The sequence below is a fragment of the Dama dama genome, chromosome 22, assembly GCF_033118175.1.
Source record: "Dama dama isolate Ldn47 chromosome 22, ASM3311817v1, whole genome shotgun sequence".
In the NCBI taxonomy this organism is placed as follows: domain Eukaryota; kingdom Metazoa; phylum Chordata; class Mammalia; order Artiodactyla; family Cervidae; genus Dama; species Dama dama.
Window position 1 is genome coordinate 49,013,933 of NC_083702.1, and position 18,334 is coordinate 49,032,266.

The 18,334-nt window shown below is 36.9% G+C and overlaps 1 protein-coding gene across 8 annotated transcripts in view; it reads right to left on the minus strand.

The window, feature by feature from the left end:
• Positions 1-18,334, minus strand: part of RIC8B (RIC8 guanine nucleotide exchange factor B) — a 102,820-nt gene that overhangs the window by 53,176 nt on the left and 31,310 nt on the right. For all 8 annotated transcript variants that reach the window (XR_009689802.1, XR_009689800.1, XR_009689801.1 and 5 more), the window contains exons 3-4: positions 13,555-14,163; positions 1,119-1,213 (exon numbers count right to left, since the gene is read on the minus strand). Coding sequence is in view for 4 of the 8 variants with exons in the window: in XM_061125444.1 (XP_060981427.1) it covers positions 1,119-1,213; positions 13,555-14,163 (704 nt within the window). In the remaining 4 variants the exon portion in view is untranslated. The remainder of the gene's footprint in view (positions 1-1,118; positions 1,214-13,554; positions 14,164-18,334) is intronic.

The following is an 18,334-nucleotide window of genomic DNA, read 5'->3' on the forward strand; positions in this document are numbered from 1 at the left end:
AAACTGAGTACAATATCAAATGATAAACTGCCAATCATAACTAAAATAATATGGATATGACTGAAAAATAACAAGGGTATGTTTTATTTTACAGTCTGGTTGTATTTCTATACAGTTTTACTTAAGCTATATTTTGGATATACTATATATTTTGGATATACTGTATGTACTGTATATACTGTAAACATAATGTATGTTTTGGATAATTTCTAAAGGTAATTTCTATTATTAGAAGAACCCAATTTTAAATTGTTTTTAAAGGAGATTTAATGCCAAAGTTTACAAATTTGAATTTATTTGAATTGTTTAAAATGCCATTTGTGTTCTTACAGAATAAAACACCATAGACAATCTCATGTTAAAGTCAGAAGTGTTGTTACTACTAATCTGACATAAAATAGAAAGTAAGAGAACTAGAAAAATGCATTAATACTTCTTCAGTTGTTCTCAGAGAATGATAACTTTTAACAGCAGTCCATAATAGCTCTAGTAGGCAAGTCGCAAAACTTGAACTATTTCTTTATATATTGATACTTGAGACTGTGACCCAATTCTTATAATAAGCTTTTAAAATTTAATTAACATTGCTTAAGATATACTTTTTGATAAACCCTCTTACAATGAAAATAGAGTATTAGTTTAAGTGTAGTAATTAAAATCAGGGTTCAGCCCCAAGCTCTTTCACTTATACGCAATCTCAGAGAAGCTGCTTGATTTTTCTATGACTCAGTTTCATCACGTATTGAAAGGGAAAAATAGTACCTACCTCATAAGATTGGTGTGATGATTAAAAGAGGTTAGTCTTTATAAAGCACTCAGCATAATGCTACGCACAGTATTCAACAACTGTGTGCTATTATTATTGTTGTTCTGGGTTTTATTGTTGAATGCAACAAATGCCAAATTCTCTTCTCTTGTTGAGGGGCTCAATATAACAAAGTCAAAGGAAACAGAATGAAAATTTCTCATCAGGGCATAGTAATGATTTTCGACCTACTGGCTACCTGATTTACTATAACATTTCCACTTTCTTGTGTTTATAACAATTAAAATCAGATGCATAAAAACAATAAGAACTGATTATGTCTTTCATTGAGATACCAACAGAGGTTACTTACCTGTGTAGCTCTTCTGTTTTGTCTTCAGTTGGACCTACGATTAGTAAACAATGGCGAAGGACAGCTGCCATGACGCGGAACTGATGAGACTCACTCTGTGGCAAACAGAAGAGAAGGAAGATTGGAGATTCAAAGAACGCTTTCACAAAGAGTCTGGTACATTACTACACTCCTGGGAGCCATCCTATGGCATATCAGACCCCCAAAACACCTGTTCTCATGCCATACATAATAGACACCAGAACAATTTCCAAGGTAACACTAAGTGAACAGTCATCTCATATGAACAGCTACAGCTACTGCCAGAAATGGCTGAAACCAGAAATTGTTGATCTGGCCTCTCCCTTATGACATGTCAGAAAAAGAGAATGATGATCAGATCCATATATCAACTACTCCGTCCTACCTGATCACAAGTTTCAATGCAACTAGGAATCTTTCCCATTTCCAGAAAGTCTAGATTCTTTTGTTGGATAGTATACTGTTCCAGTTTACAAGTCAGTATAAAAATTCAAACAGATATAATACTATCAGATATTTCAGAAGCAGGTTGTGTGTTCTCAGTAAAAATATCGTATCTCTTAAGTTTCAAAGACAATGGATTAAAACCTGCTAATCTATCTACTTCATTTTAGTGAATCTTCTTAATCTCCTAGTTCCTCCCAGTCTTGCTCCTAGGCTCTCCAAAGTGACAAGCAGGTGATAAAAAACAAGCAATCTGAGTTTAATCTCCTATTTTCCTAATGTTTACTCATTGGTAGTAGTATTAAAGACAGGTAGAGTCAGATAGCTCAGTTGGTAAAGAATCTGCTTGCAATGTGGGAGACCCCAGTTTGATTCCAGGGTGAGGAAGATCCGCTAGAGAGCGAATAGGCTACCCACTCCAGTATTCTTGGGCTCTCCTTGTGGCTCAGCTGGTAAAGAATCTGCCTGCAATGCAGGAGACCTGGGTTCAATCTCTGGGTTGGGAAGATCCCCTGAAGAAGGGAAAGGCTACCCACTCCAGTATTCTGGCCTAGAGAATTCCATGGACTGTACAGTCCATGGGGGTGGCAAAGAGTTGGACATGACTGAGCAACTTTCACTTTCAGAGTCAGAGGGAAAGCAAATAATAGGAAATAAGCTAAGCTCTGAATAATCATTTGGTTTACCTCTTTATTTTTAATGAGATCTTGGGCCACTACAATTTTTTTAACCATCTGCATCAAGGTCGTATCTTTTTTATTTCAGATCTTTAGTAATTAAGAAGACATATGAAATTAGTGATAATTATCTATTATAATCAGATCCTGGATATGTAACATTTTAGGAAGTTTCCAATTACTTCAAAAACTATTAAAAACTTTAAAGTTTTGTTTATATATATATATATATATATATATATATATATAATTGATTTCAAGTCTATGTAAAGTGAAATATGGTCACACATTATACATATATAGGACTGATGCTGAAGTTGAAGCTCCAATACTTTGGTCACCTGATGTGAAGAGCCAACTTAATGGAAAAGACCCTGTTGCTGGGAATGATTGAAGGCAGAAGGAGAAGAGGGTGACAGAGGATGAGATGGTTGGGATGGCATCACTGATTCAATGGACATGAACTTGGGCAAACTCCATGAGATGGTGAGGGACAGGGAAGCCTGGCGTGCTGCAATCCGTGGGGTTGTGAAGAGTTGGACATGACTTAATGACCGAACAACAACATCTTATATTCCTATATATAACTTAGCCCTTCTAGAAAGATGTCTTTTATAAAATCTAACAAATAACAGCACAGTTTCATTACTCATAATGTAATATTTTGAATATCTCTATATTTCATATATTTCATATTTCAATACTGAAATATTTCAATATTTTGAAATAACACTATCACGTGTTGATTTGGAAAAGATGAAGGTCTCAATGGCATGATAGAAAAAGCACTGCACTTAGAGTCAAGAGTATAGGTTGTGACTTTAGGCAAATCACATAGCTTCTCTGAGTCAAAGTTTCCTCTATGCAGCTCCACAAACATGAGACTGCTAGGGTTACAAAAGGATTAAAGAAGCTGATATACATGAAAATGCTTAGTACATTCAATGAAACATTTGAGGGTGAGGGGAAAGGATGAAGTAGGAAGAAATCAAAAGGGAAGACTGATAGAGCTCAAATGAGTGATAAGGATATTACTGTGTGTTGGGGAGGAGGGACCAGTGGAATGCTAGAGATGCTAAGAGTTTGGAATGAATGCTGTTCTACTTGCCATCCATCTTCAAATGCCTGAATCAAAATCCTCTAATATGCAAATTACTTTTACATACATCACATTACATGAAGCACACTGAAATGCACGTGAAATTCATCTATTACTTAACTCTTGGGCTTCCCTGGTGTCTCAGATGATAAAGAATCCACTTGCAATGCGGGAGACCTGAGTTTGATCCCTAAGTTGGGACGATACCTTGGAGGAGGGCATGGCAATCCACTCCAGTATTCTTGCCTGAAGAATCCCCATGGAGACAGGAGCCTGGCAGGCTAGTCCATGGGGTTGCAAAGAGTCGGACACGACTGAGCAACTAACCACGGCAGTTAACTCTTAAAAAGATCATATTTTCTTTGGTTTGGATAATTAACTAGGAATACACTTCCTTTAACACTAAATTTTTATTTTAAATATCACATCATTCTTTTCTCCTGCTGATGTCAACAAGCCTCTTGCAAAACTTCATGCTAATCTTTCCACTAGTCTTTTCACTTCTGCAACTGCAAGTGAAAATCCTACTTCTTTCCATCCCTTCTCCTCCTGTCCCAATCTTTGTGACACCAATTCCCAGGTTGCACCTTATGTCTGCATATCCTCTTTTACTGTAAATACACTAAATTCTATTTCTGCACTCAAAATAACTACTGAAGTCCCTGGAGTTTTTGCCATGGTTATCGCTGATTCCTTTTCATCCTCCAGGTCTCAGAGAAACCCCTTCTTGGACCACCTTATCTAAGTAGATTCCTTCTTTTATTATTCTCTTTCACTGTATTTTGTTATGATTTCTTTCAGGGAATCATAATCTGTAATTCCACATTTGTTTATATACTTACATAGGCATTGTTTTCTCCATCTATTACCTTCACAAGTTTAGAGGGCATATATTTAATAAATGTTCAATATTTTTTAATGTAAATAAAATATAAAAAAGTGCTCAAATCCTAAGTGTACAGCTAGATAAACTTTCACAAAATGAGCACGTCCATATAACCAGCATGAAAACAAAGCAATGCCAGGACTGAGAACCTCAGAACTGCCCTCATGACCTCTTCAAATGATAGATCTCCAGCTCCTCAATTGTAATTCTAAAAAATAACATCATAGGTGAGTGATTTTTGTTGTCATGAATTTTATGTGAAGGGAATCATAAAATAGAGACCCTTCTGCATCTGGTTGTGGGATTCAGCCACTTTGCTCTGTGCAGTTGTAGTTTGTTCATTTTCATCACTTGAGATTAGTGTTATTCGAAGTGCTGGTCTGCACTTTTTGCCACTGATCTGCAATGCCATGAGGACAGAAGGTACACTTGAACATTTAGAAACTTTTCAAGCAGTTTGACATTGTGTGTAATACTGTATTATAAAAGAGTTCCATTTTGACATCTAGGGAAAACAATCTGTTTCCTCATAGCTAGGTTAGGAAGTCACTGCTGAATATGAGTATATTATAATTCACATATCCATCCTACTCTTGCCGGGCACTTGGGCTATACTGAAGAGTGCTACTATGAACATGTACATACTTTCTTACATATCATTTGGTACACTGGGTCATATACATAAGACACACTTTAGGAGGTTCCACAAAACAGTGTTTCAGAGTGTTGGTACCAGCTTACACATCTACAGCCGTGCCCACACTTGATACTGTCAGCCTTTTAAATCTGCCCTTCGGTGCATGTACAGAGGTTTTATTATGCATTTTCCCGATGGCTGATAATGTTGAACACATTTTTTTCTTATAAGTAATTTGTATAGCTCTTCTACGAGGTGCCTGTTCAAGCTTTTTGCGTATTTTTCCATCGGGCTGATTGACACTGTTTGTAGAACTTCTTTAAAGCATTCTAGGTAGAGTACCTATTGCATATATGTATTACAAATATAATTTCCCATTTGGTAGCCTGCTTTTTTACCTTCTTCTCTTGACAAACTCATTTTAATGAAAGCCAGTTTGTCAATTTTTCTTTTATGGTTTGATCTTTACTTTGTACTGTTTTAAAAATCTTTCATATTTAAGAAATGTTTGATTTATTTAAAATAGAGTCATGAAGATAATCTTCTGCTTTTTTCCAAAAGCTTTTATTACTTTACCTTTTACATTTTTAAATCTCTTACCCATCACAAATTAATTTTTTCTGTATGGTATAAGGTAGAGATTTAAATTTATTTATTTAGTTTTGGCTGTGCTGGGTCTTTGTTGCTACATGCGGGCTTTCGCTAGTTACAATGAGCAGGGGCTACTCTCTAGTTGTGGTGTGTGGGCTTCTCATTGCAGTGGCTTCTCTTGTTGCGAGCACGGCCTCTAGGCATAACACAGGCTCAATAGTTGTGACTTGCTGGCTCCAGAGTGTGGGCTCATGAGTTGCGGCCCACAGCTTAGTTGCCCCGTGGCATGGGGAATCTTGCTAGACCAGGGATCAAACCTGTGTCCCCTGCATTGGCAAGCAGATTTTTAACCAGTGGACTACCAGGGAAGTCCCTAAATTCATTTTTAATTGATTACAAAACCCACCTTTTCCCACTGCACTTCAATGTTACCTGTATCATAACTCAGTTGACTATATATGTATATCCTTGTTTCTAAACTTTTTATTCTATTATTAGTCTATGGCTCAATAAATATTTATTGAATAAGAGCTATCATTTAAGATGTTTTACTTAACAAAGGTTAGAGTGGACATGATTTCCTACTATTGGTTATTCTGCTGGGTGACTACATAAATAAACTCTTTGATCTTCACTGTCTTCATCTGTCAAATGAGATTAATATTCCTCCTGTCTCATATAGATGCTTGAAGGATTAAATATAGTTGCTCATTACAAAACAGTATACAAACAACTTATAAACTGTTATTTACTTCTTCAAGAGCTTAGATTTGATATTTTTAGGGCATCAATATTTTCTCCTCTGTAATCCTACTATCTCCAAAGATTGATAAGGAAAAAAATTCCCTAAGACAAAGAGAGGAGGAAGAAAGAGAAAAGCAAGCAAGCTTGTTGGGACACTGGAAATCAAAATGAGATAACACTAAAAGAGAGGTAGAAATTCATGAAACTCTTTGGAATCTTTTTTTGGTGGGGGGACCTTTTTATATTGACTTTGCTTCTTATTTATAGATTCCACTACTGTACCATTACTTCCATGTTCAAGCTGGTTTTAGAAAAGGCAGAGGAACCAGAGATCAAATTGCTAACATCCAATGGATCATTGAAAAAGCAAGAGAGTTCCAGAAAAACATCTACTTCTGCTTTATTGACAATGCCAAAGCCTTTGACTGTGTGGATCACAATAAACTGTGGAAAATTCTGAAAGAGACGGGCATACCAGACCATTTGACCTGCCTCTTGAGAAATCTGTATGCAGGTCAGGAAGCAACAGTTAGAACTGGACATGGAACAACAGACTGGTTCCAAATAGGAAAAAGGGTACGTCAAGGTTGTATACTGTCACCCTGCTTATTTAACTTATATGCAGAGTACATCATGAGAAACGCTGGGCTGGAGGAAGCACAAGCTGGAATCAAGATTGCTGGGAGAAATATCAATAACCTCAGATATGCAGATGACACCACCCTTATGGCAGAAAGTGAGGAAGAACTAAAGAGCTTCTTGATGAAAGTGAAAGAGGAGAGTGAAAAAGTTGTCTCAAAGCTCAACATTCAGAAAACTAAGATCAAAGCATCTGGTCCCATCACTTCATGGCAGATAGATGGGGAAACAGTGGAAACAGTGGCTGACTTTATTTTTCTGGGCTCCAAAATCACTGCAGATGGTGATTGCAGCCATGAAATTAAAAGATGCTTACTCCTTGGAAAGAAAATTATGACCAACCTAGATAGCGTATTAAAAAGCAGAGACATTACTTTGCCAACAAAGGTCCGTCTAGTCAAGGCTGTGGTTTTTACAGTGGTCATGTATGGATGTGAGAGTTGGACGGTGAAGAAAGCTGAGCACCGAAGAATTGATGCTTTTGAACTGTGGTGTTGGAGAAGACTCTTGAGAGTCCCTTGGACTGCAAGGAGATCCAACCAGTCCATCCTAGGGGAGATAAGTCCTGGGTATTCATTGGAAGGACTGATGTTGAAGCTGAAACTCTAATACTTTGGCCACCTGATGGGAAGAGCTAACTCATTAGAAAAGACCCTGATGCTGGGAAAGATTGAGGGCAGGAGGAGAAGGGGACGACAGAGGATGAGATGGTTGGATGGCATCATCGACTTGATGGATATGGGTTTGGGTGGACTCTGGGAGTTGGTGATGGACAGGAAGGCCTGGCATGCTGCGGCTCATGGGGTTGCAAAGAGTCAGACACGACTGAGCGACTGAACTGAACTGAACTGTACCATTGCTTTTTTCTACTATGCAATCTGGAATATTTTCATTTTTGTTTGGTAAAGGTATCAATATCTTCCTGCCTTTTCACTGAAAGCTGTAACTGATCTAATCAAGGCCTGAGAAAAAGTCTGAAAGGAGAATACTTCACACCAGTGAGTCCTAAACAGGCTATGTTATCCCAGGGTAGTTCTAATTAGTTCAAGAAGGTTTAGGAAACTGGTCCTATGAAAATGCAATTTCAATTCTACAAAAAGTGAAACATAAATACACATGCACACACAAACGTACACTTGTACTCTAACCTGGAAATATAGCTATGCCCTGGGTAGTATTTCACCCTATGTTTTACCCAGGCTATTTTTCAGTTATTTGTCCTTCTAAATTACATATGTTCAAAGATCTCTGTCTCTTTATAGGCAAAGATTAAGTATTCTACCTCCACACCTTTTACAGCTAACATGGTGCTGGGCATAAAGTAATAAATGTTTTTTTGAATTAACTTACAAAGGGAAATATAAATGCTATAAAATAGTGTGCTGTATCTTCAAAAAAGCTAGAATCTGCTCTCTAAACAATGTTATTAAATGTTTTAGGTTTCTAGAAAAAATTTTTAATAGTTTTGAAAATTTTAAAGGTATCATAAACTTTCCTTCTTCCCTGTCACTTTGGGCTATTTCTCTTATATATTTCTATTTATGCAGATTGCACAGATTCTATCACATTTTATTTTTCATAAAACAAATACTCACTAAACATTTACTCTGGGCTAGGTATATTGCTTAGCAGAAAGACTAAGACAGTGAGGTCAGACATACCTCCAAAGATCTAGAATACATGGCATTTGTAGCATCTGTATATTCTGAGGTAGTTCTTTATTTTCAAACATACAGAAAATGGAGAGAAGAACAGTAAATAATATGACAAAACAGTTACGTATCCATCTGTTCACATGTCTGATTTTCCTACTGTACTGTTAGTTCTCTGAGGGCAAAGATGCTTTATAATGCATATTGTGTACCTAATACAAAACTCTGCATGTGTTGGGGACAAAATAAATGTTTGTTGAAAAAATGATTCAGTTAAAAGAGAGAAGCTTTATTTTTAATTAAATAATGTCATGTATTTTTTTCACATTTCCTTCCAAGTCTCTAAAATAATGATGGAATCAATCTCTTCTGTTACAATGTGACATTCCAACTGACTCCTAAAGATATTCACTATCTTGTCTCACTCAAACAGCATCCTTTAATACTCAGACACTTGTACCACTTCTCTGTTTGTGCTTGGTTGTCTGGCTCTAACATGTGTGCTGGTTCTTATATTTTTTCATTACATTGAACAGATACCTAGGAAACACTGCAGAAGGGAACATGTGTTAAAAGTAAGGGATCTCTAGAATAACATGCTTTCCTCAATGAGCCAAGAGATTTTTAGCAAAGTGTTAAAACAGGAAGAAGACAGGATCATTTCCATGAACTTTTCTAGAATTGACTTTGGGTCCTATAAAAGGAATCATTTGACCATTTAAAATACACTATTATCAGGAAAGGGAGAGAAAGAGACAAGGGGGAAGGTAGGGAGACAGACACCACATGTGGAAATAAGGCTAGCTACATTTCCTGATGAATGGAAAAGAATCTCCAAATTCTACTGATGGCATTGGCTTCCAGACAGGAATTTAACATTGAGGCATAAATCTAAAATGAACAAATTCCACTAATTTGCTAAACCTCAAGAAAAATTTAATTTTCTGTTTTTGAGAATTGTAAATGAACAGTCATAAAAATACCTACTGGAACAGTTAAAACCAAAACCAAGCATGTTTTTTTGTGACAACTGAGTTGTAAAATAGGTAAAGATTTTAAAAAGTGAAATGCCCAGGTTTTGAAAGGTATAAACTAGCACTGTTCTTCTGAAGGTCAATATTTGGTAACACATATACATTTAAATACGTATGATACATAAAAAGAAACCCTAAAGTTTTGAAAAATCCTTTGGCACAGGAATTTATCTATAAAGATTTTGTAAGAAAATTCACTGTATTACTATTTAAAATAGCAAACAACTGCAAAAAACCCCAAATTCTTACACATAGGGCATTGGTTAAAGGTTGATGGATCCTTATGAAGGAATACTTTTAAGTATTTTTACACATATACTTGTGAGTGTTCTTTCATAAGGGCTTCCCTGGTGGCTCAGCTGGTAAAGAATCCTGCAATGCGGGAGACCTAGGTTCAATCCCTGGGTTGGGAACATCCCCTGGAGAAGAGAAAGGCTACCCACTCCGGTATTCTGGCCTGGAGAAGTCCATGAACTGTATAGCCCACGGGGTCACAAAGAGTCGGACATGATTGAGCAACTTTCACTTTCATTCTTTCATAAAGATTATCTTTAACAAATATGAGAAGAAAGTGGTTATTAAAAATTTTTTTTTGGATGCAGAACTCTTTATATCCCAAATGAAGTCTAGTTACAATCTAAATTTAAAGAAAAATAACAATAGCAACAGCAATGATCAAAGGTGCTTTTTTTAAAGAAAGGGTGGGAACCTGAAACACTGTCCACTCAACCTCAGAGGTCACTCCTAGGAACCTTATGGCTTCAAGGAACACATCATGTAATCTACTACTCTTTAAGAACATTTACTGTGGGAAAGAAAAAAAGCAAGATGATAAAATGACTGCATTTTTGTAAAAAAAAAAAAAAATAAATATATGTTTATGTATTATACAATGAAGAATGGTTAGAAAGATATACAGCAAAATGCAAATAAGGCTTATCTCTGAGTGGTAGGTTTACAGGTAATTTGTACTTTCTTCTTGCTCATATGCTTTTTCCCTTAGATCTTTGCAGTATTATTTAGCAAGTATTCGTTTTCAGAATGAGGAAAGTATTATTTTTAAATCTGTATTTTAAAGTTGGATTCTTCCATACAGTCAGCTTTCCATATCCCTTTATTTCAGTTGGTATTTTAAAGTATTAACAATTCTTTAGAAGATTGCTCACCTGGAGAAAGATGTCTTTAATCTGACAATCAAGTAGATATTAAAATTCAGGTAAATGAACTCTTCCTGACAAGAGGAAGAGTTTCTCTGCACACTTACTATAGATTTTCTTTATGCCAAGTTGTAGTGTGTTAGTTGCTCAGTTGTGTCCAACTCTGTGAGTTCATGGACTGTAGCCCGCCAGGCTCCTCTGTCCATGGAATTCTCCAGGCAAGAATACTGGAATGGGTTACCAGTAATACATCCTCCTCCAGAGGATCTTCCCGACCCAGGGATCAAACCCAGGTCTCCTGCATTGCAGGTGGATTCTTTACTGTCTGAGCCACCACGGAAGCCCAACTCAGTTTAGATGATCCCAATTTTGTTGGCCACATCCAAAGCATCATAGTCAAGTTGTAGACACCTCAATAAAAAGTACTCTATGATTTCTGTGTCTCTTACATGCTGTTCAATCTCTGAGAAAGGCTTCCTCCCCTCATTCTTTAAAAGGCCAAATCCTTCTCAGTCTTCAGATCTCAGGAGAGACTTTCAGAAGCCTTCTCTAACTATACTTAATATTCTCCATCATTATCATTATACTGTTTCTCTCCTAGCACTTAATACAATTTAAATTACATATTTGTTTACTAATTATCTGTCTTACCAATAGAACTGAAGTTTGCAGAGACTATCTGTACTATTCACCAATATATTTCACAATGCCTGGGTAATACCTGGCAATTGTTCATAAATATTTGTTGACTAACTGAATGAGTAAATGCTTGCTAAAATTTGAATTTAGAGACTTATGGAGACTCAAATGGTCTAAATTAACTTTTCCCATGCATGAGTGCGTGCGTGTGAAGTCGCTTCAGTTGTGTCCAACTCTTTGCAACTCTATGGACTGTAGCCCACTAGTAGTCCATGGGATTCTCCAGGCAAGAATACTGGAGTGGGTTTCCATGCCCTCCTCCAGGGGATCTTCCTGACCCAGGTATCAAACCTGGGTCTCTTAAGTCTCTTGCACTGGCAGGTGGGTTCTTTACCACTAATGCCACCTGGGAAGCCCAACCTTCCCCATACTCTTGTCTAAATGGGTTGGCAAGACTCTGTTTTCAATACTGTTTACAACTTCTGATAACTTCAAAATAGTCCAGAGGCATATTAACTAGGTACATTTTACAAAGGTTGTATCAAGTGATCCATGACTCACGAGGGGTTTGTTGAGATGTCCACTTCAGGACTACTGATCCTTTATGATTTATCTTTTGAAAAATAAACATCCTATAATACAGTGTACGTATTTGCCACTTCAACATTTTCTAAAGCCTCTTCCAGCCCTGCTATTAATTATAATTGAAGCACCCTAATTAGGGCTAATCTCGGTATACGGATATTTATTACACATCATTCCATACATATGCTGATGTGCCACTGAACTATAAACCCTTTCTGTCAGGAATCTGAACAGGTGTGAGCTACTGTTTTGGACACAATTTAAATAACAGGGGCTCCAACAATGGCAAACCAACAGTCTCAGAAAAGCTCTTGCAACTAAATGGAGAACTTAAAAACACCAAAGCAAACAGTATAAGAAAAATAACCATAGAAGGTACCAAATAAGCATAGAGACATAACATTTTAAATACTCCCAAATATTTGGTTTCAAAGCACAAATGGAGCATGTGGGCTTTCTGCATCTTTTTCTGCCAAGTCCCAGGAAAAACTAACCATACTACAGTCATCTAAAACAGCTGTTAGGACTGATCTTCAAATATTTGGTTTCAAAATACAGACCTATTTGCACTTTAAAACTCAGATGCTTGCATACTGCTACTATAGCACCGCATTGAGATAGCCCTTCCAAAGTAGGGTGCTGGCAAAACCAGATCTTTATTCATGGTGAGAGCTGCCTCAGATGGACACAGGGAAATGGTAACTGAAGTCCTAAAGTCAACTGTCAGAAAAGATAATTTGCTCTGGCACCAAAATACTTTTTTTCTTTCTTTTCTTTTTTTAAGAAAGAGACTAAATTTTATGAGTTATTTAAGGTTAAAGAGAGGGGGTAAATGTGAACTGTTAAGATTGTAGAAGCAAGAGAAAAGGTTCGTCCTCTTCATTGAAAACTGTTGACTTTCTTAAACTAATCTTGTTTAGCATACTGTTCTTGTGGTACTCAAATATAAACTATCAAATCTGCCTCACTTTGGGTTGCTGGATGGTCCAAGCCATAGAAAAGGATCTTAGTCTAGAAATAAATCAAGTGGTTTAAAATAACCTTCCCATATTCTGGTGTAATTATACTGGTTTCCTAAGACTGTGTATCAGCATATATCCTAGCTGTATCCTACACTTCTGATAGTTATCTAATACTACAGAGTAACACATCAGGAGACTGGTATGACAGGTGATAAACACAGTGTCTTTTACTCTTCTGAGCAGACATCCATTCTGACTGATTTCAACTGGCCTAAATATCTTAATGTTTCTTTAAAATAGCAGGCAATGAACATTCCTAGACCTTTATGAATCATTGTTTTGTTTCCCATCAACTCTTTTAATAATTTAAACCTTGTTTCTGAAAGAGGCACTTAAAAAAAAAAAAAAGACACATGATAGTACAACTCAGAAAAGGAACTAGGCATCTCACAAAACAGCAGTCCATCCTCACCCTATTCTTTGGATAAGTGTCACACAGATGCAAAGAATAAGAGTTACAAATGGTTAAGAAATGTATCCTGAGTCATGTAACTGATTAATGAGGGAATTGGAAACTTCTTCCATTTCCCTGTTTAGCATTCCTCTATTTCAGGCAGCTCCCAAACCAATGAAATTCCAAGCAGATGAGAATACTCTTCTTGACCTTACCTCTTTATGCACCTTCCAACTGTCTACTGTCACATTGAAGAGAGCTTTAAGGGCCTCAATGGCACAGTCTGTCTCCTGAGGTGAGAGAGGAGGTCCATTATGGTCTATGGCCGATTCATATTCATCGGTCCACTTGATGCTAAAGGCACTTTCCAAGATCTGGGTTAGCAGCGGTAGTCCTTGGAGCTCATAGCGCAATTGTGACCTGATGTCGGTGTGCAAAAGTGACAGGACGAAGAGCAAGCGCAAGTCAAAGCACTTAATGTCATTGATAAACTTTCGGTCCTTGCACTTTCTCAGGAGGTTACAGAGCTTTGCAGCAAGGTTAAGTTCCAGACTGAGCTGCTGTGCCATCTGACTGTTGAACACTATGTTACAAAGACATTTTAATGACTCCACAATAACTGGGAACTCTGACACCTTCTCCAAAGAATCATCCGACTCATTTAGCTTGGCTAGTCGCAGCAGTATCTGCATATTTTCCTTGGTTGTTACAGGAACTAAAACCTTTTTGTCTCTGGAGAGAATGCGGAGAACTTCCAGGCAGGACACTTGACATGTTGTTGGGATGTCCTTTAAAAGGACTTTAAATATGCCTTCGCAGAGTTTCTGGAAAACAAGAATGAGTATGAAAAATATGGTTATTTGGCTTAAGTGATTTAAAATGGACTGTTTCTCCATCAATGTATTAAATTGCAGTTCAAGATCTGGCTAGAAAAGATTTTTACTTTTTTAAAGTCACAGAATGTTAGAACTGAAAGAGACCTTATATTTGGTGCACTTCTTTCACTTTACAGATTTGGAAATTGAGGGCCAGAAAGGTTAAGCTACTTGTATGAGGCCAGAATGAATTAGTGGGGTACCAACAGTTAGAGTATGGGTTTCCTAACTTCCAGCCTAATATTCTTAGTTTAAAAGAGAATTAGTGACTTTATATAGATGAGTTTCAAATATTTTATATAAGTTTGTTCTCAAGAATTTTTAATATCAGATTACATATACTATGAGGATGGAAGGTAATCATCTGAATCATAGCTATTCCCTTCCTGGAAATAAAAATTAATGCCTCACGAACTGGTTCACATTTGGCCACAAGTATAGGCTCTTAATAAAAAGACTTAAAGAAGCCTTCATTTTTGCCCAGTTTCAGCATTGCTAATGTCTTCTGAATTTATAGTACTATGGGCAGTAGTCCCATGTTATATAAACCTTAGAACTCTCTTTAGATAATATGTAATAACATTTAATTATCAAATGACCCCAGAGAAGATCTTTTGCTGACAACACTGTTAACAATTATTCCAAGTATTGGGTTCCAAAGAAGGCTCAGCTAGCATATATGATTCCTTTCAGTCAATTGCAAAAAGGTGCCCCTCTCCACGCTAACTGCAGAAAGTGTTCCTACTGGGTGGTCAAATACCAAAAAAACCCTCTTCCTCTGCACAGCCCTGTGCCAGGACATATGGCTTGGGAAGCTCAGAGTGTGGGCAGGGATCTTAGCTTTCCTTTATTCTCTTGGAGTAGGGCACAGATTACACAAATATACTAGTAGTCCTGGTTCCAAATCTTGCTATCGCTATATCAGAAACAATTCTTTATTTGGACCCAAAGTGTAATCTATCTTGAATTTTTTGAAAAAGTTTTTTCTGTCATTGCCAAATTTAAGAACCACGGATAATTCTCTTAAAAGTCAATGTCCAGTTTTCTTCTCCATAAACTGTAGATCTGGGTCTCTGAACCTCAAACCTTATATGAGGAGCAGCAGGTATAACCATTCCACTGCCAACCATTTCTATACCCGTTACATTTTATAAAAACAAAAGCAACAACAACTATGACCAATACAAGGTTTTACAAAGTTTCTATTACTCTGTCATCAGACTTTAACTAAAAGAGGCTATCTGTGGGTCAAGAATTATGATCTTGGCAGAAATTTTAGGCCATGTGCATCTTCTCAGTACATCTGAGTCAAACAGCTATGGAAATGTCAATTTTAAATGTTCTGTGTTCTCTAGATGGAGATAGAAAGGAAATTAACCTAGCAAGCTAAAAAAAACTTCACTACATTGTTAACTCTATCCCTTAACAAACCTGATAACTAGAAGTGACTTCCACTTAATATTTTAATATCATCATAAAAGCATTTTTTTTTCATGAATGCTGTTTTGGGATAGAGGAAAGTATAATATGCCCATTATTAAAAATATATAAAAAAGGAAAATTTTTCCAATTTCAGATTTTTCACATCCAAGACAAAGAAAAAAAAATCTTTTACACACTGTTTCCTATGTGCTATATTCCTGGGTGGTGGAGTTAAATAACCTTTGCTCCCACATAATTTTACCCAAGAAGGAATTATCTACATTCCTATTTAAGAAATACATAATAAATAAGGTATTATAAAATATTATATATGTGAAAACTTGGAGTTCTACATATCTAATAAAACACAGACATCTTTAGTTCTTTTCTTTCTAAACCAAAAACAATAATAAAATCTCTTCTCCCCGCTCCAAATCTGTGGGTAGGAATGACTTCTTTCTTCCTCCACTGTCAGATTCAAGAAAGAAAAAGAGCAAAGTATGAATACAAATAGCCAAGGCTGTAAACCAAATGGACTGTTAAAACTCTGGGACATAAGAAGGCTACATAAAAGAGATTAGAGAGGGCTACAAAATTTATAGTTAAAAACTGCCTCACCTAAAGGCTTGCAGGAAATCCACAACTGAGACTGTTTCAAGCATAGTTTTCAATCAGTTGTTTTTAGACATGTCATTTCTTATCACAGACTTGCCTCACATGACAACTGTTAGGTAGCTTTTTGTTATAATGTCTCTTGAAAAGTAATACCACTTCTTGGACAATGAACCCCTCCCTTTTTTGTATTACAACTTAAAAAAAATCAAAGACGTATTCAAAATATAAGAAGTGATATTTAACAGATACATTCATTGCTCTACTCAATACGATCATTTCTATTTAGAGAATATTATAAAGAAAAATTAAACCATGTACTGCATTTGGATGAATCAGAAGTTTTTCTTTGCATATGAATACCAAGCAAGAACACTGAAGAGGTAGCATTCCTTATGATTCCCCCATCTGTTGAGTGCATGCACGACTCCTGTTTCAAAGGTGCTCTTGTTTCTTTATTTTGCCTTAATGGTATTTTCCTGTGCTATAACTAGTTTTTTTTCCGTTGATTTTACTCCTCCTAAAACATGCCTTGCTCTCTTCAAATGCTTTCCATAGCTCCCTGTGGCCCACAGAATGCAGCTGAAATAAGCTCAGTGTCCCCTTTCCTATATCTCTGTCATACACACACGCCCTTCCTTTTCTTTCCTTTCCAAGTGCTCCAAATGGACTCCCAGTCCCTCCCAGTTCAGGACAATAAGTCCTGAACCTTCTCCCACCATTACCTCAGCATGGCCTACCCTGTCCCCATTTCTACCAGTTAGGACCCCACTCTTTTTCTAAGGTTTAATTTGAAGACTGAGGAGTCTAGACTATTCCCCGGCCGCTCCCTCCGCTCTCCTTCTATACAGCACTTAGTTTCCACAAGCACTTAGTTCCTTATAGTGTGAGATGTTGGGGCATCTCACTCCTTCTCCAGTCTCCTTGAGAACAGAGGCTGTTTCACCTGCATCCCACTGGCAGGCCCAGGTGTGCTATAGCTGTTTTTAAGTGCAAGATACCCACACACTCCCAAAGATTATCTGCTTTAAAGTTTACTACCTGATTCTCCAGCCCCTTCCAAAGAATAATTCCTTTGTAGTCCTTCACCACCAACCACCTCTCACTATCAAGCCTTCTCTTCCTCTTTTTGCAAGTACAATAAATCATCATTACATAACATTTTAAGTACAAACTGTTATTATTAACTTTCTAAGTATTTATTTATACAAACTTGTTATCACTGTTCAACTGATATATTTTTTAATCTGAAAACTATTTTGGTATCTTAGATAACCATGAAACACATAATTTTTTTCCATTAAAATTGATGGAAATATCTTCTGCTTTAAAATCTTTTCACTAAGAGGTAAGGTTTTCAGGAATGAATTAAAGTCATAAAGCAAAGCTTAGGTGTGTTCATAAAGTATAATTACTTCAGAGAGGCTGACAAAAAGCCCTTTTAAAATGCTCATTAGGTTGCAGTGCGCATGCTCAGTAGTGTCAGATTCTTTGCAACCCCAGGGACTGTAGCCCACTGTGCATGGTATTATCCCAGCAAGAACACTGAAGTGGGTTGCCATTTCCTTCTCCAGAGTATGTTCCTGACCCAGGGATCGAACCCACATCTCCTGTATTGGCAGGTGGATTCTTTACCACTGAGCCACCTGGGAACCCCCCACTAGCTTAGTAGCCATGGCTATTTCCATAAAGTTAGACTGCAAGACCCAGCAGCAGAGACTCAAGATTGAAATTCTCAATTTTAATACCAGGTATTGTCAAAAAACTTTTGGTAGCTTGCTCCCGAATGGAAACCCTAGAGTATACTATAGTAATGGTTTTCAAACTTCAGCATGCATCATAATCTCTTAAAGAATTACTTGTTGTTGTTAATTTTATTGAAGTAGAGTTGATTTATAGTCTTGTGTTAATATCTACAGTACAGTGACTCAGTTATACATATATATGTATACATTCTTTTGCATATTCTCTTCCATATGGTTTATCACAGGATACTGACTATAGGTCTCTGTGCCATGTAATAGGCCCTTGTTGTTTATCCATCCATATATAATAGTTTGTCCCAAACTCTCAGTCCTTCGCTTTC